The 21,814-nt window shown below is 46.8% G+C and overlaps 2 protein-coding genes across 3 annotated transcripts; both read left to right on the forward strand.

Annotated features, from left to right (window-relative positions):
- The first annotated feature begins 91 nt into the window (after positions 1–91).
- On the forward strand, positions 92–11,160 carry nhej1 (nonhomologous end-joining factor 1). The gene is made up of 9 exons (XM_046382801.1): positions 92–183; positions 927–1,078; positions 1,818–2,029; positions 2,112–2,333; positions 2,702–2,840; positions 3,151–3,209; positions 9,849–10,023; positions 10,453–10,556; positions 10,802–11,160. The coding sequence occupies exons 3-9, from the start codon at positions 1,844–1,846 to the stop codon at positions 10,880–10,882; spliced, it is 966 nt and encodes a 321-aa protein (XP_046238757.1). The 5' UTR covers positions 92–183; positions 927–1,078; positions 1,818–1,843; the 3' UTR covers positions 10,883–11,160.
- A 1,227-nt stretch (positions 11,161–12,387) lies between these two features.
- LOC124055715 (indian hedgehog B protein-like) lies at positions 12,388–21,781 on the forward strand. Of its 2 annotated transcripts, none has more exons than XM_046382793.1 (3): positions 12,388–13,474; positions 17,097–17,358; positions 19,882–21,781. In XM_046382793.1, exons 1-3 carry the CDS (start codon positions 13,175–13,177, stop codon positions 20,577–20,579), a joined length of 1,260 nt encoding a protein of 419 aa, XP_046238749.1. In that variant the 5' UTR covers positions 12,388–13,174; the 3' UTR covers positions 20,580–21,781. The 2 variants fall into 2 exon arrangements, with proteins under 2 accessions (XP_046238749.1, XP_046238750.1); XM_046382794.1 differs by lacking the exon at positions 12,388–13,474 and adding an exon at positions 15,931–16,993.
- The last annotated feature ends 33 nt before the right edge of the window (positions 21,782–21,814 follow it).

Genomic DNA, 21,814 nt, shown 5'->3' on the forward strand with positions numbered 1-21,814 from the left:
GTAGGTTTCCGCCATTCTTCTTCTTTTTCCCCTTCTTATTCTTCTAATTATTATGATCAAGATTAATGTTATTATTAACGAGCGGCTGAGCGGAACCTTTGATTTCGCTGTTGTTTGCCGTCGGTGTTGGAATCCTTGCAGTCAACAGGAACCGGCGGAGGAGCAACTTCTCTTGTTGAAAACGTCCGTAGTTTGAGATCACTAATTCTTTTGTTTTCGTGTTTTAAATGTGTCAGATGTTATAATCTGTTCTGATAGAATATAAGTCGAACAACAGAAAATCAAACAGTTAACTTCCCGTGTTAGCTCCTGTTATTAGCCAGCAAAACTGTCAATGTATGTATGAAAGTAGACATTTTCAGTATCATTTATTGTGTTTGTTGATTGGAGAATGAGGTGATCGCCTACAAATCCATTCACGACCTAAAATCTTAAGCTATTTTGTATTGAACTGAAGCTAATTTATGTCACCATATTCAGTTTTATTGTAGAGCTCTGCTCTGGGAATGACATACAATACAGTTTTAGAAAACATGCATTTTTCCAACACATGCTGCATATTGTACTGGGTAGATGGTCGCCGAATTACAGAGTAGCTGTTACTGGTGTGTGTAAGGTTTTAAATAATATGGCAACTCAGAAGAATGAATGTCGAGAACTAAGTGAACTTTAAATGCGGTGATTTGTGAACTGAGTTTAGTGTAACGTCCCTTACTGAGAGGTGAGAACGGAGCGTGTCAGGACGACGTCAGCTCCTGATAGCCTCTAACCGCAGGCATCCGTCTCCAGCTTTGTATGGCTGTGTATCGTGGTCATAAAGAAGTTACTGATTTGCTATTTTTGTCTTTTCCAAATTGGCATGAGTCGTTCAGTGTGTTTCAAATGGCGAGTGACGAGAAATTCCTCGTTTTATTCCCCGAAAACAGCCTCATTACAGATCAGCAGAGAGGAGCCGGTAACCCGCCTGAGCTGCCACTGCGGTCTCCCTCCTGCAAGCTGGTGATTATGCGGCTGGGACGGCGTCTGTAGCGGGCTTTAACAGATCTCAGGCCAGGCTTTGGAGGCGCATTCCTTGGAGGTGAGTGATTGCAAAAACAGGTTTGATTAAAAAACAAAATTACACCGTGTTTTTCAGTGTGGGGTTTCATCGGCATTCACTTCCAGGAATAATATCGAGACAGGCTGGAGGGTCTACCTGCTTTAACCCTGAAGTGTAGGGCTGCCAACGCCATGACAACATCAGTTAATCTGTTAATCAGTTAATCAGTTAATAAGTGTGAGGGGAGCTCCGTGGGCTGCACTTTGTGTTTCACTGAAGTAATCCCAAATATCATATTCAGTAATAACCACAACTGTGTGAATTTATAATGGAAAATTGGATCTGTAGTAGCAGTATAGAGAATAGAATAGAATAGTGTTTACTGTCATTGTAAAAACGAAATTGAAAAGCTTTGTGCATTGGCCGGGAATAGTATAGTATAGTTTTATATTAAGATTTTCATTGTCTTTTGTCCCTCTGTGTAAACCTTCCTTTGTATTTGCTGTGACTGCGGAGAAGAAGCTAATCAGACCTGCAATCAGCTCTGAACTCTTTGCTGAATTAAACAGCTGGCTTATTTCTTAGGCTTCTACAAAACATAATATGAAGCTCTGTGATTGGCTGAAACAGTTGTTTACTTCTCTCCTCTATGTCGAGTTTCTGTGTCTAGAGTTTTGCATTTGCATTTCGTGTTTCATGTCCACTGAAGACTTTAAGAGAGAGAGAGAGAGAGCTATCAGAGTCACCTTGTCCAACCCGAATCTTTCTTTTTGTTTAGCGTTTCTGTGTGGCGCCTGGACCGTGATGGAGGCCAGCGGAGCTCCCACTGAGGTCCTCCTGCAGCGCCCCTGGCTTCCTGTGAACATCTGTGGCTGCCAGCTTCAAGCCAAGAGCTGGTTTGGTGAAACGGCGTACCACATCCTCCTGACAGACATGCACTGCGTGTGGGAGGAGAGCATGGACTCAGCAGCCATCCAGAAGAGAGCACAGGTGTGGTGAGATGACATGCGTTTCCCGACTGAGAGAAAAAATTGCTCCTTTTTGAAAAATAAATCCTGTTTTCTCTTCCCAGGAGCTGAACAGACGTTTGCGAGCCCCCGTCAAAGCTTTCTTCTCTCACCTGTGTGAGGTGGTTCAGCCCTGTCTTTCAGGAAGCGACAAGAGAGCCGACGGCGAGGCCCAGATTTCCCTGACGCGTCAGGAGAACGGCGACATCAGCGTGAAGCTGAAGAGTGAGCTGGCAGGGCTGCCATTCTACTGGGAGTTTCACTGCACCCCCGCGCCTGTCGCTGTGGTACGGTCCATAGCTCATATTTGAACTTTGTAGGAGAGTCGATGAGGCTTTGGTGGCTCGTTTAATTTCATCTGTTTCATTAATTTAACTTACCTGTGAGGATTGAGAGGCACAGATTAAACCACAGCAAGAAAATATTGATATTAGGCTGAAAATTTGCACACTCAGTACAGAAATTGAAAGTGTTGATAAGACAGCTTTTAAGTGCTCACTTAAACCCTGAATTATTTTGAAGACGCTTGTTATCTAATTCTGATTCAACAAGACAAGAATACCGTTGGACGTCTCTCTCATAAGTGTCTGAGTACTGCTGTCCATTTGTTTATTTAACTCGTGAAATTAGTTATGATTTCTGTGTGTGTTCTCAGGTGTGCGTTCAGCTGGTGCGCCCCCTGCTGGCCATGAGCCACCTGCTGCAGCGACAGGTGGAGCAGCTCGGAGATCTGCTGGTGAGGAAGGATGCAGAGATCCAGGACTACAGGGAGAACGGAGCCACACTCAGCAGAGGTACACACACACTCTCTCTCTCTCACACACACACACACGTACAGCAACGTAACATACACAGCATACACAGAGTTAGCAAGACGGATCTTCTGTCTCATTGAATATATTTTTAAAGGCAGCAGTTTATTAAAATGTCCAAAGAGGTGGAAGCAATTCTGTGTAATTCTCATTCGTATAACCAACTTGTGGGCCCCTCAGATTTCTCATGGGAGCTGATGACCCCCACCTGACCACCAGGTGGGGGACCACATTAGCTGTGATGTTGCAGACAGCAGACGATTAAAGCTTTGTAATGTGTGTTTGAATCCAGAGCGGCTGCAGACGGATGTTTTTGAGGAGCAAACCTACAGAGAGGACTTCATGGCAAAGGTGAGACGCACGCACACACACACACACACACACACACACACACACACACACGCGCACCACAGCCCCTGCAGCCTGTTGTTTGGGTCTGTTTTTACTGTCCTCTCTGCTGCGCTCCCGATCGTTAACCAGCTGCGGCGAGCGCGGCAGGAACCACATGATAAAACACTGTGGCCTCTGGAGCAGCAGGCGCTCCGCCTGAAACACGAGTCGCCATGACACGCTCCCTGTGCGTTACCGTCAGCCAATCAGAGGGAGATGAGAGGCAGACTGTTTAAGTTTTCTTTGTGTGGAAGTGTGTTCACTGTATTCAGGTGTGGAATTTCTCTTCTCTGACTTTGTTGACCCCTGACTCCCACTCACACTGTATGAGTGTGTGTGTGTGTGTGTGTCACTGATTGACTGGGTATTTCAAACATACATGTGGAATTGTCTGTATGCTGCTTACTATTTATACTTTAATCATTTCATCCATCTCTGCCTGGCGTGGGCTCACAAAAGCACAATCTGCACATGTACCGTGGATGGTCGGAGTTGCCCTGAAGGATCACATTGCAGCCACTGCAGCTGAGGTGATCTACAGAAGAGACGCATTGTTACGAGAATGTCAGATCTGCTCTCATGTGAATGTCACGGACGTGAGGGAATTTTTAAAGGTGAACTTTATCAGAGGAAAATTTTCCTCCGGAAGTCACTTTGCGGGAAAGCAGCTAAGTTTAATTTACAGTTTGTTTGACTCTTCAGTTGCATCATTTGGTGGTTTTCAGAGAGGAAACCAGCCTGTTTGTTGATGTTGTTTGTCTAAATTGGACAAACCAGGAAAGAGTCTTTCTTTAGGGGGTGGAAGTAGTCCAGCTCAGGTACGGAGAGTCATGGAAATTTACATCAGGGTGACAGTGCTGGCTCTGTTTTCTGCTTTTTGGTGATCACATCTTTGGAACGGGAAAGCAAACAGACAGTCAGAGACCACAGAAGAAGAAGAAGAAGAAGAAGAAGAGAAATGCAGCGGTGGATCAAAGTCTTCTTGCTCGTGGCAAATTCCACCAGGCTGCGACGAGGCCGCCTCCAGACCAAAGTCCAAACTGAAATAAAACTTGTCTGGGAAAAATGTCACGTCAGAGGGAGAATCACACACTGGATGGACCGCTGTGTGTGTGTAAAGGCCTTTGGCGTGTGTGTGTAGTATTTATCTATCAGGGAAGGGCCTTTGCATGCATGTGCTGTCTGTCTGTGCAGGAGTGTGTACTGTGTCTGTCTCTCTGTCTGTCTCCATGGCAACTTTCACCTATTTCTGAAGACCCATCCGATTTTTTGAATGTTTTAAATGTAACTGGTTTGAGTATTTGTCAGTTTATCAGTAAGTCTGTGGACAGAAAACAAATGTGGGTTTCCAACGTTTTGTCAGCTTTGGACAGACACACGCTAGCTGCTTCCCTCCGTTTCCGGTCGTCATGCTAAGCTAAGCTAACCAGCTTGCTAACCGTACCAACTGGAAGTAAATAAGCCTACATTTCCCAGCGTGTTCCTTTAAAACTGAGTATATAAATGCTCAATTAGACAGACCAAAGCCACAGCTGCAACACAGAGTCTTTATGTGTTGTGCTCCTGCAGAAACCACGCAGCTTCAGTTTCAGCTTAAGTTTTTCTTCCTTGAACTTGAACTTCTCTGACATTTGCACAGTTATTTACGATCCTGGTGCCAACAGAGAGCAGGCGACTTTCTTCAAAAGTCTTCCGCCTCATCACCCCCTCTTTCACCGTTTCCACAAGTGTGTATACGTGTGTGTGTGCACCATTGTGGCCTTCGTTTCCCACACCAAGGGGAGTGAAGGGCAGAGGGACAGTCAAAGAGAGACGATGATGACAGGAGCAGGAGCTTTTATTTTCTACTGCAGCTTTCCATGAACGCCCCTCCTCCGCCCGTCACCACACAAACACCCCACCCAGCTCAGGTCAACATTTACATGGGTGGAATTAGCATGTGCTTCCCACTGATACACACACACACAATCTTTAAAATAGAGGAGCTGTCGAAGTTTAAAACCTCCAGCCATCTTTGTAGTTGAACATCTTGCAAGCTTACAAACACACTCCAGATTTAGGGAAGCCGATGTGATGCCTACCGTATTTTTCATCCTTCAGCTCCATGACCAACTTTAGCCTGTGCCAAAGTTAAATCATGTGTGTGTGTGTGTGTGTGTGTGTGGCAGCAGCTCATGACCTGACAGAGGGGAGTGTCTGCTCGTCCACACAGGGCAGGCTGTGACGCATGCTTTGGGTTTTTCAGAGCTTGGTTTTTGAGTGTGTGTGTGTGTGTGTGTGTGTCTGTCTGTCACTGTTTGTTTTATCTTTATGTCTACAAGGGTGAGTGTGTGTGTGTGTGTGTGTGTGTGTGTGCGCGTGCGTGCGTGTGCGTGGCTGCAGCAGCAGTGTCGCATTTGACAGCTCTGAATTGAATTGTCACCATTTGGGAACGTCACCCGCTTCCTGCTTCATGAGATGGCGGATTCACAGCTCCACGGCAACCGCACAGCAGTATAACGACATCTGACAATTAGTGGCTTCTTCAGACCGAAAAACCTCACTTGAGCTGAACAGAATCACATAACTGAGCCAAAATGTTAGCGTTGTTGGCTTCCAAATTTGGCTTTCTTTTCTCCAAATTTCCTGCTTTTTTCTTGGCTTAAATTGAAGGTTTTCCTGGTCAGGTTTTGTGTTGGGTGAGCTTGAAACTGCTTAAAACAAAAGGAGAATCAATAAGAAGTAAAAAGTTAAAGTACTTTGAAATGATTATGTGCTCAGAGGGGTGAAGAAATGATCCCTAAATGCTACGTAGCTCTCAAAGTGAAGCCCTGCGCTGGCACAGCAGCACGAGTCAAATCCTAATATCTGTTTGCTTCAACCAGTGGCTCTAAGTTAAGAGCAGGGCAGGAAACTGGAGTTCTTGCAGTGACCACAGTGGCTGATGGATTCCAAAATACACACTTTGACTCTCAGCAGTCAACATGACTGTAAGAATGAAGGGAAGCTGCAGATATTAATTTGTTTCATGCCTGCTGAAGAAGAAAAATCCCCAAAACACAGACAAAGTGGAAGCTCAGTCAGGTAATTTATTTCAGTTCCTGATGGAAATGCACCAAACTCAAAGACGTTTTGTCAAGCCTCAGCAGTGGCACCGATCAGATGGTTGTGACAGCCCACCTGAGAGGGCAACCGAAGTGAAAACGATGTCGCAGCGATCAGATTGGGTCGGTTTGAAGCACCTTCCACAGTGGAGAAAAGCTCACCTGCTGACGGTGGTTTAACAGATTTTAGCTGCCAGTTGGTGTTCATTTTGCCTTCTGGCCAGATGTGAAGCCGTCGTGTGCATTACAGGACAGAAAACGAGAGAATTAGTGAGTGAGAAGGAGGAAAGGTGGCCTCTCTTCCTCTTCTCCTCAGTGAATCATTGACTGCCGCTCTCATAAACAGCAGCTCTTTATCTCACATAGCTGAGGAATTCAGGGCCTGCGTGGTAAGAAGGCGAGGCTCGCGGCGTGGGAGGGGGGTGATATGAGTGGGGGGTTCACAAACAAAAGTGATGTTGAGCTGTGAAGCTTTTATTTCTGCCCAGTTTTGATCAATCTTTAAGTCACTTATTGAACAAAGCATTTTGCTGTTTTTCTCTGGTTTGTATCATCGTAAACTGAATATGTTTGGGTTTTGGACTTCTGACATCTGAGGACATCTGGGGAGCTTGTCTTGGACATTTTTCCCATTTCCTGGTTTTTATAATCTAAACAAAACAGCAAGCAATGAAACTGATCAGGTTCAACCTCTGTTTTGAAACAGTTTGTAAGGAGTAACAAAACAAACCATCCACACAGATCCTCCATCCTCCTCCTGTGTCAGTTGCACACAGTTTCCACAGGGTTGTCCCCGGTCTGGGTCTGTAATTAGGCCCTCTGTGGCCTGGCTGCTCCCCTCTTCAGCTGCTGGCTGCTGGGCCGAGCTCCCAGCCTGGACCGGCCCGAGTGTGGCGTCCCGCAAAGACATCATGAGACTGCGAGCAACATGAGAGGAGGAACACAAAACACGGCTGCAGCGCTTGGCGGCACGTGAACGCGTCAGACGCGGCGCTGTGTATTATTTGTGACATTTAACACTTCCTGTTTCAGCAGCATGATGGGAATGAGCGAGGCAGGAGGCAGTCAACAGGCCCAACCGAAGTGGCTTCAGTTGAGGCTTTCCCCAGCTGACAGGAGGAGGGATCTCAGAATATTAACTTCTGTCATGTGTGAACTCGGACGAGATGTCGGTCTCAGGTAATCGGCCCTGAACTGATGGGCAGCTGACGCAGGAAGGATGGAGGGTCTGGAGCACGTGGTCAAACAGCAGTGATAGCTGTGTGCTCCGGAGGCTGCCTCATCCTCCTCTTCTTCACCTGTCCTCGAGGGGCTTTATTTCTCCAGTGTTTTTGTTTTTTTTTTTTCCGAGGACGTGACCTCGAGCCCTCTGGGTTCAAATGGAAAGCGTGGCGTCACTCTCGGATTCTGGACGGGAAGCTGAGGTCACGCTGAGAGAAAATGAGGTGGGGAGGAATGAGGGAGGGTAAACATGAGGTCAGCAGCAGAGATGAAGATGAGGGAGAGCGAGTATGAGACTCTCCGGCACCAGAACCCCCTCCTGGAAAACAACAGCAGCAGCAGTCCGTCTAAAATCGGAGCTGTTTACCTGCTAATAATAGAGACACGTCAACACGCTGGCGACTCCCCCCTTCCTCTCATCGCCTTCCCCACACAGGGCAGGAGACGGGGCTTGGAGGTGTGGCCGCCAGGTGAGTGCACCGCCTCTTCCTCCTCCACCTCCTCTGTGCCCCGAGGACTTTGTTCTGTTACAGGAGCAGGGAGGAACCTTCCAGAGAATTACTCAGACGACAGGTTATTGACCTGCTGCAATCACCTTTTTATTGCTCGTCTGGCCAGCGGCAGCACATAGCAGTCCGTCCCGCCGATGTGTTCACGCTCTGCGGCCAACTTTGTACGTTTCCTAAAACACAGAGAGGTGAATTTCACTTCAGACATCGTGAGAATGTCTTCATCCTGAGTTCGTTTGGCCACGGTAATCGTTCAGTGGATATGTGATTATCACACAGCCCTAGTTTTGATGTAGTATCACATGCTTTGGGGTTAAAATGTCTTAATTGACCTAATTGACTTTGACAAACTGTAATATTGTCTTTATGTTTCTGTTCTCACTGGACCACTTGACTGTGAAACCAACCGTCTGCCTTTGCCGCGTGCTCACGTCGACGATTAACTGTTAGAGTTTTGTTTTTACCACATAAAAACTTGGAGAGGTCGGGAAGGTGAGCTTTAAGTTATCAAATAAGACAGCTGATTTTCACACTTCAGCTGGATCCAGCAAATTGAGTTCAACATCTCAGATCAAATAATCTGAAGTGAGCTGGTTGGCAGCCAGAGGGGAGAGCGACGGGGGGAGAAGAAGTGAATAAAGAGAGAGGATAAGGTGGGCTTTCTGCTGCTCTCTCTCCCCCTCAGCACATTGGTTTCTCTGTGCCCAAAGCAGAACTAAGCCTCACCAGAGCATTTGCATTTATTTTTATGATATTTAAACAAACAAATAACAAAAATAAATCAATGCAAAACCTCGAAACCTGACCAAAGTGTGTTTAGGAGCCCCTCTGCCCTGACAGCAAGCGGGAGACCACCAATTTCTCCCAGTCAATATTTGAGGAGCTAATTTGGAGAGTTTGTCCTCTCCACTGGGGGAAAAAAAGAAGGATTTAGTGAACAGCAAGTGTTTTTCTACGCGTCGGCCGTGCGTTTGCATAATGTCGCAGGAGTTTACACGCACCCTTATCTGTCAGGCTTGTGGTGGACGGTGTGTGTGTGTGTGTGCGTGTGTGTGTGTTTCAGTTGTTCCTGCTCGCTGCTCTACCTGCGGTCAGCTGTGCCAATAATGCAGCTTTGATTAGAGGCTTATCGTCGCTCCGACCCACCCAGCATCACACCTCGGACATGTGACTCCCACAGCAGGGCTATGAAACAAACAAAGCCAAAGCGCCGAGCTGTGTCGAAAGGACACGTTCGTGCTTTGAGTTCATGCACCTGATTATTTCTTTTATATTCTATTTATTGACTGAGCAGGTTGGCTGCAGCTATCAGCTCAGAACAGCAGAGTCTCTGTGGTGTGAGAACAAGCAAATACACAACACACAGATATAAAACACACAGCGACTTGATCATTCTGCTGTATCACAAGCCGGGGCTTTTTTTAGCCTAATAATAACACGGTGCTCATCGAGTTCATTTCTAACATCGAGGATGACTTAAATTACTGACAAAGAAGTCTTCACGGATGAAGAAGCAGTAACTCCTGACCAGGGGGTTCATGGGAAAGTTGTAGTTGTCAAAAAGTTAGGATTTTGTAAAAAACAAAACAAAACAAAAGAACTGCCAGTATTTCTTGGACAAACCTACAAACATAACACTCAGATTGCACTAAAAAAAATTATACAAGTGTAAATAAATGGTTATCCAGTCTGTAAAATGTGCTTTTAAAAACTTCTACTTTTATTTTCTGAATCAGCAGGAAGCTCGTCGCTCACCTTTCCCATCACTGTGTTTCTGTTCCCGTCAGGCTCTTCCTCTTCTTTGCTCTGAACAGCAGGACGCCCTCAGCTTCACCGCCGACCTCCAGCACCTGTACGCAGCCATCGTCGCCCACGGAAACGCACGCACGCGGAAACGCAAACTGTCGGAGGAGGAGGAGGACCGGCCGCCCTCTGAGGAACCTGACCCGACCTCGTCTCTTGGTTGGCTTGATTTGAAGCTGAGAAGGCTCCCTGCTTACTCTTAACAAAATATATAAAATAAAAAAATATAACAATCAATAAAATGTACATTTTTATGAAAGACCTGTAACATGCAATAACTGATTAGTTTAGATTGTGTCTGAATATTTAAACATAATTCTTAAACATTTATATTTTCCTCTTTATATTTCCACATTTGTTTTCTTTTGCAGTTTTATTCAGTTTTTATGGCGCTCTTATGACTCCATGGCAACAGAGTAAACAGCTTTTACAACTTAATGGGAGGCAGCGGGAGACAATAATCACCTGTAACGAGTGGTTTCGGGGTTAGAAGTGTGACACTGTTGTTTTGCAGCCTGTTTGCTTGTTTTACTCATCAAACAGCCAAGAACACAACTTTTTCCAATGCACACTAATGCTTCACTGCAGGTGCATCCATCAGCGGGGAGGCAGGTGAGGACAGAGAGCTGAGCCAGAGCAGGCAGGTGGATGCAGCTGGAGCCAAGATGGCCAACAGACCCACAACCCAGCAGGTGCACCAGTGACCTCAGAGTCCTCTGCTTCATGAGGATTTAAGAACAGACTCACACAGATTCACATTTTTGTGATTTTATGGATACGGAGTCCCGTCCCACCAAACAACATTATAACAGGAACATTCTGAAGAGCACAAACCAATAAGATAAAAAGATAAGAACTTTATTGATCACCCAGGAAATTGTTGAATGTCAAAGATAGTAAAATCAAACATCCATCTGCTCCTTCTCTTCCTCTGCAGTGTCCTCCAGTCACGTCCACGCCTGCAGAGCGGCCGTCCTCCAAGCCGAAGAAGAAGAAGGTCGTCGGACTGTTCAGATGAACCCGAGCAGTAGGATGCACACACAGACAACAGTTCAGAACTTCATTAGAAAAAAGTGCTTTTTTTTCCACGTGATGGAAGAATCTGCTCTTATTTTTAAATCTTTATTTTAAGTGACACTTTTACAGTTTGGTTTTAATTTGGCTTGACGTGTGTTCAAGTCTTATAGATTAAAATGTAATTAAGTAGGTTTTTAATCCATTTTTTAAAATGAATTCTGTATTCTGAGGGTTTTAGAACAATGAAATAAGCTGTCGATTAAAGGAATATAAATATCACTGCAAAGATTTTAAGTTAAATAAAGGAAAAAGAAGATTTTAACTATAAAACACAAAACTGCGTGTGTTTAAAACTTTCTGTGTCGAAGAAAAATGATTTATTTTTCCTTAACAGTAACTTTCATCCACATTTAGTCAAGAACATGACATTTCATCTTTGTCTCCAAGCGTCCAGATCTTTTTATTGATATTTCTTTTGTTTTATAACCACAAAATCATCTGTGTTTGTGTCTAAAGACTCACTCTGAAGCCACTTCTTCCTTCCAGAGCTCAGACTGAGCATAATGAGCTGACAGCGGTCGATAGAGCAGTCGCTCTCCTGTTTTCAGAGCACAGTGAGATGTTGACTCAAGGTGTTTCAGCATCTCGGGAATGCCATTGAAGTTTTGAGCTGAAAAGTCACTGTTTGCCTGCAGGATTTCAAGAGTTTCTGTGTGGCAAACGTTACTGAAAAGTGGCGTCATGTTAAGTCCAACGTTTTCCTGCTGATTCCTGGTCGTGTTCCTCGTGATTCCCAGGAAAGGACAGAGCAAAGAAAATGGGTCTGTTGATGTGAAAACAAATGATTCATCGAGAAAAACCGAGCGGATGACGATTTCTGTCTAAGAGGAGTCAGATGAATAAGTCAGGCTTCATATTTCTGATTTCTGTGAAGGTTCCTGAAGGCCCCAGTGAAGGCCCCACTGAAGGCCCCTGGAGGTCCTCAAACCTCACTTTGACCTCCAGTGATGGAGGGTATAGCGTCCCATAGTATTATGGGATTTGCATGTTCTGATATTAACAGACAAATGGCTGAGCAAAAAGCTATCAGAACGTGTCACTTCTCTTAACCGAAACTCATTTTCACTTGATGTCATGCTGCATTCAAGTCTTATTGGAGTTACCGTAATTACCAGTTTCCAACTTGTAAATATACTGTTTATGTCATCACCCAAGAAATAATTAAACCTCAGACACTCCAGTGTCTGGTTTGTCAGGCACTTCTGTGCTGTTGATTGGAGACGTGGACGCCTCACATCAGCCCAAACTGTCTTTATATTAATGTTTTGTGAAAGTTCCACAAATACTCCACATTTTAATGCAGCGTGTTGGTGTCTGTTCTCGTGTGGGTTCTCAAAGGGAGTTCTGGGAGATGTAGGAAGGGAAAATGGTGAGTTTCAACACTCCACCAGAACGATCTCTGAAGTGTTTTCACCTTCACAGACTGATCTTGGTGTCTTTGATGGGTGACCTGCCGCTCACACTGTCGTGTCACCGTAACAAGTCTGAGATCTCACTGAGGCGGGGAGAGAAAACGCTTCAAACGCGCGCACCTGCGCTCCCGGTTATGCGTCCCAGCTTGCAGACGATGGTCCAAAGGACGTGGTGAGCGCGCGCCATCCCGGTCAGTCTCGTGGCTCGGTGTCCTCTTAGCTGACAATAAACAGATGAGGGCTGCCGCGGGGCCTGTGCCACCCGATGGGAGGAGAGGACGGAGTAGAGGGCAGGTCCAGCAGGGCGCGGTCTCCTTCTTCTCCCGCGGCACCTCATCTGTTCTGTAGTAGGATCTCTTCCATTCCCATTTCTGCCAACAGCCCTGCGCCACAGGGACGCATTGAGAACAAACCCGAGAGGCAGAAACCGCTGCGGGGACACCCTTTGACCGCCGTGCCCAACAGGCGCAGCCAGCACCGCGCGCCTCCGCGTCTGTCTGTAGCTCTTTTCTCACAGCTTCGACACAGAGAGACAGCTTTGAACCTGCCTGCCAAAACAAACTCACCTCGCCTATTTATGCCCCTGCCTCTGCGTGCGCTCGGGACAGGAGAGTGTCAGCTGCTCTGAGGACAGGTTCAGGTCTTCCCGGCTCGTCTCCAGCGGCGCACTGGTCACTTTTACGCGCCAGGAATGGCTACTGTTGGGGACCCGGGGATGAGTCCTGCTCCGTTACCTCCACTCTAAAATCATACGGGGGGGGGGGGCACATCAAAAGAAATCCAGTGGTGACATTTTGGCCACCCGCCGGCCCCGGGGCGGAATGCTGCTCCCGACGCTGGTGACGTACCTCGCCGGGTGCGCCTTTCTCCTCTCGCCTGTCAGCGAGGGCTGCGGGCCGGGTAGAGGCTATGGCAAGAGGCGGTCACCGCGGAAACTCGCACCGCTCGCCTACAAGCAGTTCAGCCCCAACGTGGCCGAGAAGACTTTGGGGGCCAGCGGGAGATACGAAGGGAAAATAACCCGGAACTCTGAGCGCTTCAAGGAGCTCACGCCGAACTACAACCCCGACATCATCTTCAAGGATGAGGAGAACACAGGTGCAGACCGCATGATGACACAGGTAACACTCCCGGCTGCCGTAGTGCCTTTTAGCCTGCGAGTTTCAGCTGTAAATTGTGCTTTTAAGGAGACTTTTCGTTGCCTTTCTGAGTGCACTTTGCCCAGTCTTTAGACGCGTGGACACTGTTATCTTTTCCGCCTTTCTTGTTGACTCAAGGCTCGTCACTGCAAAAAAACAACAATTTTTTTTGAGAATTTCGATAAAATCTACCAAAAGATGTCGCTTTTAGTGGCCTTTCCAGGAAACAAGAGTCACTTCACCCCCAAATGTCACATGATTTAAGCCACAGCAGCTGCTTTGGACTTATCTGAGCTTCTTTCAGATAAAAACTACACTTTGTCTCAAATGAAAACGGTGCTGAGGTGGATTTTTCCTGCTGTGCTGCTTGTTGGGGAAACTGATTACAGAATGTGTTTGCACAACACAAAGTTTGTCTGTGGCTCGCGTAGGTGACCAGTTTGAATCACAGCTCTCCTCTTCTGCTCCACGTGAACTTTCAGAGGTTCACTGTGGGCAGCTCGTGCGTAAAAGAGGGCAACCCCGTCTAAAAATGTATGGAAAAGCGGTCGCTCTTAATTAAAACACTATGTTCTCTGTTTTACATCATGTTTTTGGTGGAAAAACAGCCAAAAGTCGTATTTGGTTAGAGCCCAGGTCAAGCATGTATGATGTTTACCGTTTTCGTTTTTAGCCCGACTGGCCAGACTTAACAGTCGCCTTTTGGACTGTCAAAAATTTTTACGACACCGTCATTGATGTGGCCCCTGGTGGAATTTATTTGACTCCCAATTTCCCCGGGAATAAAGTATTTATATCTGGCTCTTGTGACCGCGGGCTTCCTCTCCGAGCGGCAGCGCTTATGTCCACAGACCCACGTGGGGAATGAAAGCGCGCACTCCCGTGTGGAGGTGTCACCTCGCTGCGCGCGCTGCAAGAAATACGTGCCAGAGCCTCTCACTTTAGCTGGCCTTTAGCGGGCAAATGTGCGAGTCTTTAAACGCAACAGGCATAATCATCAAGCAGGGATGAGTCAAGTCGTGTTGCCTTCACTGCAAATCATTCACTAGTTCAAGTCCAGACTCTATTAGATGTTTTTATTTGATTTGATTTCTGAAATCTAATCTTGAATGTTGACTCTGCGTCTCCAGAGTGAACATTTTTTGCAGCGCGCGCCACGGCGCTGACCTGCACACAATTTATGGGCTCCAAGCCGCAGGAGACAGCCTCCTGTTTGTCTTTTACTATTCCGTGTTACTTTGTGTTTGTTTTCGCAGGGCACATGTGCAAAAATAGCCCGCCTCACTTGTGTCGAAGCTTTAATTATACGGATTTTTTTCACCTCCTTACTTTTTATTCGTTTTTCTCTGCGCGCTCGGCGCTGCATGCTGACGCGCCTGTTGGGGGGCGAAGCCGCGCCGCGGAGTGTCGTTCTTCATGTTCAGCTCGGCCCGTTTACTTAGCTGCGTTTGGCTTTCAGAGCGTCGTCAAAAGACGTGGAAAAGCTCAGGATTCTGTCACTCATTTCCAACCAGTCGCGCGGGGGTTTCTCGGAGACGCGATGCCAAAGAAAAGATCACACCACCGCCACGGCGAGTCTTGGTCTGGGACTTGGGGATGCTCTCGGATCAGTCCAGTTTCGTTGGGGTGGAGAGAAGACGCTCCTGGTGTTTGCAGATTTTGGCCCCTCGTGTCAAGACGTCCAGGCGCCTCTCGACCTCATCTTTTTTACAGCGCAAAGGTGCGCATAGGCGCGTGTTGTCAGCCCACGCGTGCAATGTTTGTGCAGCCAGCGGTTTGGTACTTAAACCGCTCCTACAGAAACCCCCGTCGATCTGTATACCTCGAAGGGAAAACCAACAAAATCTATCGTCTGATTTATGAAGTCCAGCTCGTTGCTCTGACCGCGCAGAGAAAACACGACGCGTTCAAATCCACAGTGAACGCTGTGAAAAGGCATCTGTGGCCACCGAGCCGCGAGCTATTCTTATCACAGCCAACATGGAAAAAGACATTTATAGCGTTTAATCCCACTTTTCACTCTTAATAGGCTGAGATTCATGAAACGCTGCATCACTGAGAGACGCTTTCAGAGGCTGACAACAAGTCCCGCAGTCACGGAGCCTCCGTTTAACGAGCCTTCAGCGGCTGTAATTCAAATACTGTCGAGTGAAATAAAAGCAGCAGATAAAACTTTCCTCCACGTTTAATCTCAGTTCAGGCGTTTGTGGCCTTTAAAGGGTTTATTGACCTTTAATCGACCGGGGAAATGTGATTTCTCCAGAAGTGAAGGTTTTACACACAACATATGACTCAAAAAAAGCAAAATGCGTTGCTGTCAGTCAAATTCACCTTCAGCTTCGTCTCTTTTGGCAGCTGAATTCTACTCAAAGTCAGACAGTGGAGCAGTGGAGTCAACACTGGGGGGGCTGAATGTGACCTGCCTGGAGTGACTCAAACATAAACAAGACGATATTGTTGAAAGAAAATAAAATAAATACATTTGTGAGTCAGACAGAAGGTGTCTGAATCAAGTTTTCATCAGTTGAACAAACTGCCTCATCCATCCTAATCCAGTCAAGATGGACCAAAGCATCCCAAGGAGAAACTGGCACCGTTTAACTCGTTTCATTTCCTCAGCTGATTCCTGTTTCTTTAAACTCAACATCTCTTTCTTTTTCAGGACACCCAGACTTATCTTAATGGCACATCACTTCCTTTTTAAGGTGCCAAACTGTGCCTTCGTTTGCAGTGAAGTCTCTCAGAAAACGTTTAAGCAGCTCTTTATTGTTCAGCTCCTTCCACAATCTAAACGCTTGAGTTTTAAAGAAAAGCGGTGCCCTCTTCAGGCCAAAGTCACCATTTTTAACCCCTGAATTGGAATGAAAATGAGACCAGGTGAATGTGAGACGTCCCCTGAGACGTCAGCCTGAATAAATCCTGCTTGACGCCCTGACAATGCAGCCTGGGTGTGGATGAGATCAACTGGGCCGACTGGAGGATTTATGTGCGAGGGCAGGAGGGAGCTGAACCTTCAATAGGCCCTCTCACAGCCTCCGCTGAGGACCTCTTGTTCATGTAGCAGCCCCCCCCCCAATCACCCAACCATCCAACCACCTCACGGTCCCCCCTTCACCCCCCCATCCATCCTCAACATAGCTCCCTACGCTCACCACACAGAGCAAACATCGGGCCGAGATGGGACAGCAGGGGTGCATTGTGGGAAGGCTGCAGCCACAGACATGGGGGGGAGAGGGGGGACCCGCGTGACAGGGATGGGTGAAAGCAGAAAGTGTCTTCTCTGCTACCATCTGATTGGTTTAAAAGGTCAGGCTCTGGGTGGGCGGGGCTTAACAGTGGGACTCAGGAAGTTCAAAGGTCATACAGGAGGATAAAAGAAGCATAAAATCTCTTGTGTCCAAACTGCTGCCAGCTACTGTCACTTTAATTAAACTCAGCTTTATTTACATGATAAACAAGGAGAAAAGTGCTGTTGCGTTCAAGTTCATCCCGTCGTTTCAGGTACATACAGTGTGTGTTCACTCACAGGGTATCCTGTATTTGTCAAATATATGTTCAAAAATAGATGTATATATGTGAGACGGCTGCGTGTCTTTTGCTGCAGCGCTGCAAAGACAAGCTGAACTCTCTGGCCATCTCGGTGATGAACCTGTGGCCCGGGGTCCGGCTGCGGGTCACCGAGGGCTGGGACGAGGACGGCCACCACTCGGAGGAGTCGCTGCACTACGAGGGCCGGGCGGTGGACATCACCACGTCGGACCGAGACAGGAACAAGTACGCCATGCTGGCACGACTGGCGGTGGAGGCTGGGTTTGATTGGGTCTACTACGAGTCCAAGGCCCACATCCACTGCAGCGTCAAGTCAGGTGAGGGAGGACACGCTACACGGCGTGTTGTCAGGCCACATCTTTAGATCGCTTAGATCACACCTGAGGACACGGAACCAATGAGAATTTAGTTTTTATATCACTGATGTGAAACAGGAAATACATCTTTAAAGGGGTGTGGAACCCTCATGAATGTGTCTGAAAGGGTGTTTCTCAGCCTGTTTGTGGGTACAAAGACAACTCAGAGCAGCAACACTTAAAGTTTGTGGTGGGACTGAGCAGGAGAAGATGGCGGCCTCGTGCTCTGACAGAAGCTCTCGCCCTCCTCCCGCCTACTCAGCTCTGACGAGTCACTAATCTGAACGCAGCTTTAAGCAGCAACTTGCAAACTCACCCGGCGTGGCGTCATGTAGTTTAGCCTTTAGCGGTGCAGGAAGTGACATCTTTCCCGCGCAGCTCGCTGCAGCGTGTTTGTGCTGCTCAGGTTTCACATCGGCAGCACTCTGCCCTGCAGGTCAGGGCCAGCAGCAAACTTAGCCCAACTCTGTGGCCCTCTGACAAACACTGAGTTCATGTTGTTCACGCAGCAGGAGACTATTGGTAGAAGTGCTTCACTATTTCAGGCTCCCTTCTCCTCTCTTTCTAACATCTTTTGTTTCCCTCCTCTGTCCCTGATCGCCGACTTTCTCCTTGCTTGCATCAACTCTGTCATCTGCCACTCACTCCGAGTTTCCTCCAGTTAGGCCAAGTTCCACATCACGTCTGGGTTTTCGCTTTTGTGGCTTTTTTGCTTTCCTGCATCAATCAGGACAACGGAGCCTGGAAGATTGTCTTTGGTAGAAACACTGGGCAGATTCTGGCTCAGTTTGGGTCACTACGGTGCCTCAAAGTAGCTGAGGCTGAGGCTCATGGGTAGTGTAGTTGTTGAAGCCACCTGCAGCACCAAAGCGTCAGAAAAACAGGATTTCTCAGAGAAGAAGTTGAAATAATTCACACAAACATGAATGTTCGGTGTTGTTAAATCATGTTTCTGTGTTCAGCTGTGCTTTCAGTGGAGTTTGGGGACTTTTCAGCATGTACACATGGCGCTGAATGAACGTGAGCCTCTTCTTATCCAGAGGAGGTCACCGGGCACAAGGCCAACGTTAACCCTCAGGGAAAATGGCCTCATTTTCTTCTTCTTGTGCTAAATGGGCAGCAGACTCTGCTTGGCAGGACGGCACACACTCACGCTAAGGTTCAACATGCTCCACATAGTGTCTCCTCATCACCACCAAGGTGCAGCTAGCATGAAAAGTACCACACATGTGCCATCCAGCAGATGTGCTGAAAGTCACACAGTCCTGCAGAAATGAGCTGAAACACCCCCGACACATTTTACACTGAGTGGTAACTTTTCTTTTCCCCTCCTTTCTTTCTCCTTTTTCCTCCTTTATCTCCCTTTCCCCCTCCTTTTTCCTCCTCCTCCTCTGTCCTTCCCTCCCAGATCGGGTTGCGAGGGCCCAGTCCTTGACTTGATCAGAAGGGCAACCAATCAAGTTGGTATTTTTTCAAGTTTTTGATTTCTCCTTTTTATTTCTCCTGTTTTTCCTCAAAAACCCTTAAAACAAGAAAAAGAAGTCATTGCTGAGAGGAAAATGTTTGTTCTCATGAGAATCCTCCAAAATCCTTCCCATAGCCCAGGAAGGCGAGAGGGAACAACCAGCAGGGGGCAGCAGAGCAGCAGGACCCTGGAGACCAACAACCTGCATGGAAAAGTTGCTTTCTGACAAGCAGATTTTTATCCATTTATTTATTTATCTTAACTTTTAACCATCTAACTGGAAATGCATTAATATCTTTTGTAAGAGCAATGTGGTCACAGTTTGTGCTTTGTACCTGGAAAAAGAAAATGAATCCTGACGCCCGTCAGACTCAATTAAAAACTTATGTTAAAAATAATAAAGAACAGCAATATAATAACTGACATTCAGTCTGCGTCTTAAACCTGGAAGAGACGGTTTAAACGTGTGAAGTGCAGTCATGTGTTGGTTTGTCAGATGATTAACCTGCTGGCTGGTTTTCCTGCTTCGCTCCTTCCTCCTCCAGGTGTCTTATCTTATCACCTGGCCTTGGCTTTCCTACCTTCCCCAAATATTTATCCCCAGATAGACTTGAGACGGTCTTTAAGTGTCACTTTCAAGTGCCCGGACGTATTGTCTTGAACACACACACACGCACAGTCATTATTCAGGGCTGCAAACAGGAAATTTTATCTCGTTCTGCTTTTGTTTTCAATGTAGCAAAGAAAAAGTCAATATTTAGCTACAGGGAGTTGAAAAGATTTATTTTGTGCTCGAGTCCTTTTGGACGGAAGCCCAGTCCTTCCAGAACAGCAAAACAGAAATTAAGATTAAATGGCAGGAAGGACAAAACGAGAGAATTTGTGATTTGAGTCAAAATGTGATTAAAACTCACAATTTTTACTGAGTCTAAAGGCAAAAGTTGAACTTTTATATGCATTTGGTAAATAACTGGACATTCTGTTTGACCTCCCTGTCTCTCTCTGTCTCTGTCTTTCAGACCACTCAGTGGCGGCTAAATCTGGAGGTTGTTTCCCCGGCGAGGCCTTGGTCACGCTGGAGAGCGGCGGTCAGAAGTCCATCAGTGACCTGCGGTCCGGTGAGCGAGTCCTGGCCTCAGCAGGCGGCGACGGCAGTGGGGAACTGGTTTACAGTGAGGTCCTGGCCTTCCTGGACCGTGACCCCGTGACCTGGAAGCTCTTCTACACCCTGCAGACAGAAGCTGGAGCCCGCCTTTCGCTCACCGCTGCCCACCTGGTATTCGTGTCTGAGGGGAACTGCTCAGAGGGGGCGGTGCCGTCCCGCGGCGCCCTCAGGACAGTGTACGCCAGCGACGCCCAGCCGGGACAGTGTGTGCTGGTGTCGGAGGGTAAAGCGGGACAGAAACACAGCGAGGGGCGTCTGTCTCGCATCACCCAGGTCAGAGTGAGGGGGAGCAGGGGAGCGTTCGCACCGCTGACCCGGCAGGGGACGGTGGTGGTGGATGGGGTGGTGGCGTCCTGCTACGCGGTGGTGCAGCAGCACTCTTTGGCTCACTGGGCCTTCTTGCCGCTCCGCCTGATTCACAGCTGGACTGGATCCACCGGGAGCCACAGTGATGGGATCCACTGGTACTCACAGCTTTTGCACTGGCTGGGGAGGATGCTGCTGGACTCTGGACACTTCCACCCACTGGGCGTGGCTCAGGACGACAGGTGAGGAAGGAACAAAGGTAACACGGGTGGACATCGTTGTCAAAAACAAACCAGACCCGAATCCCTCACTTTTTACCTGGGATGACCCAAAAACAAGCCTCCAGAGCAGAACAGGACCGTGGACAGGATGGGAGACGTGTTCACTTCCTGCTGAGGCCTGAGGGGAATTTTCCTTTGGCGGGACAAAGAGGGAAGAAGCTGTGAACTGACGCAGATAAATCACTCAGAGTCAAACGACTCAGAAAAGTGCAGGTGTTTCAGACTTTTGGTGACACTCGTATCCTTCAAACTATGAAACAATAATCCCTTAAAAAAATCCTTAATCTTAGCTTAAAAACACGGCAGACTTTGAAGTGAGGATGTTTGGTGTGGGAGCCAGAGATCCTTTACTTTGTCCATTCACATGAAAAACCAAACCCCTTAAAAACTCAACCAGTAACTGACTGTCGTGGGTCAGTGACGTTCCCCATCAGTTGCACATTACTGATGAGCTTGAGGTGTTTGTGTGGGGAATTTCAGTGTTTTAATGGCTTTTCTTCATGGATCCAAGAGGTTAAAAACACCCTGACACACATCCTTCAATTTTCTATTCAAATGAAGGCACTTTTATAAGGTATAAAATAAAGAATTTTTGTGTCACACGGTAAACTTTAAGGCATTTTCACTTCTTAAAAAGGCCTTAAGCCATGTTTTGTGTCATTAATTATGGCATCATTTTGAATGGCTGTAAATCAAGTGATGGCTTCGATGTTGTTTTGGTCACATCAAATTCATGAATTCCTAAATTAATTTACCCGTAAATACTGGAGGACTGAGTTAGAATGGCTTTAGATATCATGAATTTACACCCAAACAAACCTCAAATTGATAATTAACTGATTTGTGAAAAATGTGTGAAAGTTACTGTTGAAGTCCTTAAAGCATGCAGTGCAAAAAGCCATGAAATATCTTTATTATTTTAATGTGATTGGTTAATTAGTGGACTTTTAAGGTAACTCTTGAAGGGATTTAGTTTCATAGTGAGGTCCACAGAGATGCTGTGCTCTTTGTATGTAACATTACTGCTTTAATACAGAGATTTTAGAAGAAATGATTAGTGTATTTAAGTGTTCTTTGTTTACAGAAATCCAATAATGTTTATGAAGTGCTTATGGGTGAAGAGATATTAAAAAGATTTATTTTTGAAATTAAATTATATGGAAATGAGCTGTGTGTTGCATCATTTATTCCTCTACCTGT

The sequence above is a fragment of the Scatophagus argus genome, chromosome 24 (assembly GCF_020382885.2).
Source record: "Scatophagus argus isolate fScaArg1 chromosome 24, fScaArg1.pri, whole genome shotgun sequence".
In the NCBI taxonomy this organism is placed as follows: domain Eukaryota; kingdom Metazoa; phylum Chordata; class Actinopteri; family Scatophagidae; genus Scatophagus; species Scatophagus argus.

What these genes read in the sequence shown, in the direction of transcription:
- nhej1 (XM_046382801.1), top strand. Translation starts at nt 1,844, where the DNA reads ATGGAGGCCAGCGGAGCTCCCACTGAGGTCCTCCTGCAGCGCCCCTGG. An exon ending in CCATCCAGAAGAGAGCACAG is followed by an intron (nt 2,030 to 2,111) that starts GTGTGGTGAGAT and finishes TTCTCTTCCCAG; the next exon opens with GAGCTGAACAGACGTTTGCG. An exon ending in GAGAGGACTTCATGGCAAAG is followed by an intron (nt 3,210 to 9,848) that starts GTGAGACGCACG and finishes TGTTCCCGTCAG; the next exon opens with GCTCTTCCTCTTCTTTGCTC.
- LOC124055715 (XM_046382793.1), top strand. Translation starts at nt 13,175, where the DNA reads ATGCTGCTCCCGACGCTGGTGACGTACCTCGCCGGGTGCGCCTTTCTC. An exon ending in CAGACCGCATGATGACACAG is followed by an intron (nt 13,475 to 17,096) that starts GTAACACTCCCG and finishes CTTTTGCTGCAG; the next exon opens with CGCTGCAAAGACAAGCTGAA. An exon ending in CCACTGCAGCGTCAAGTCAG is followed by an intron (nt 17,359 to 19,881) that starts GTGAGGGAGGAC and finishes TCTGTCTTTCAG; the next exon opens with ACCACTCAGTGGCGGCTAAA.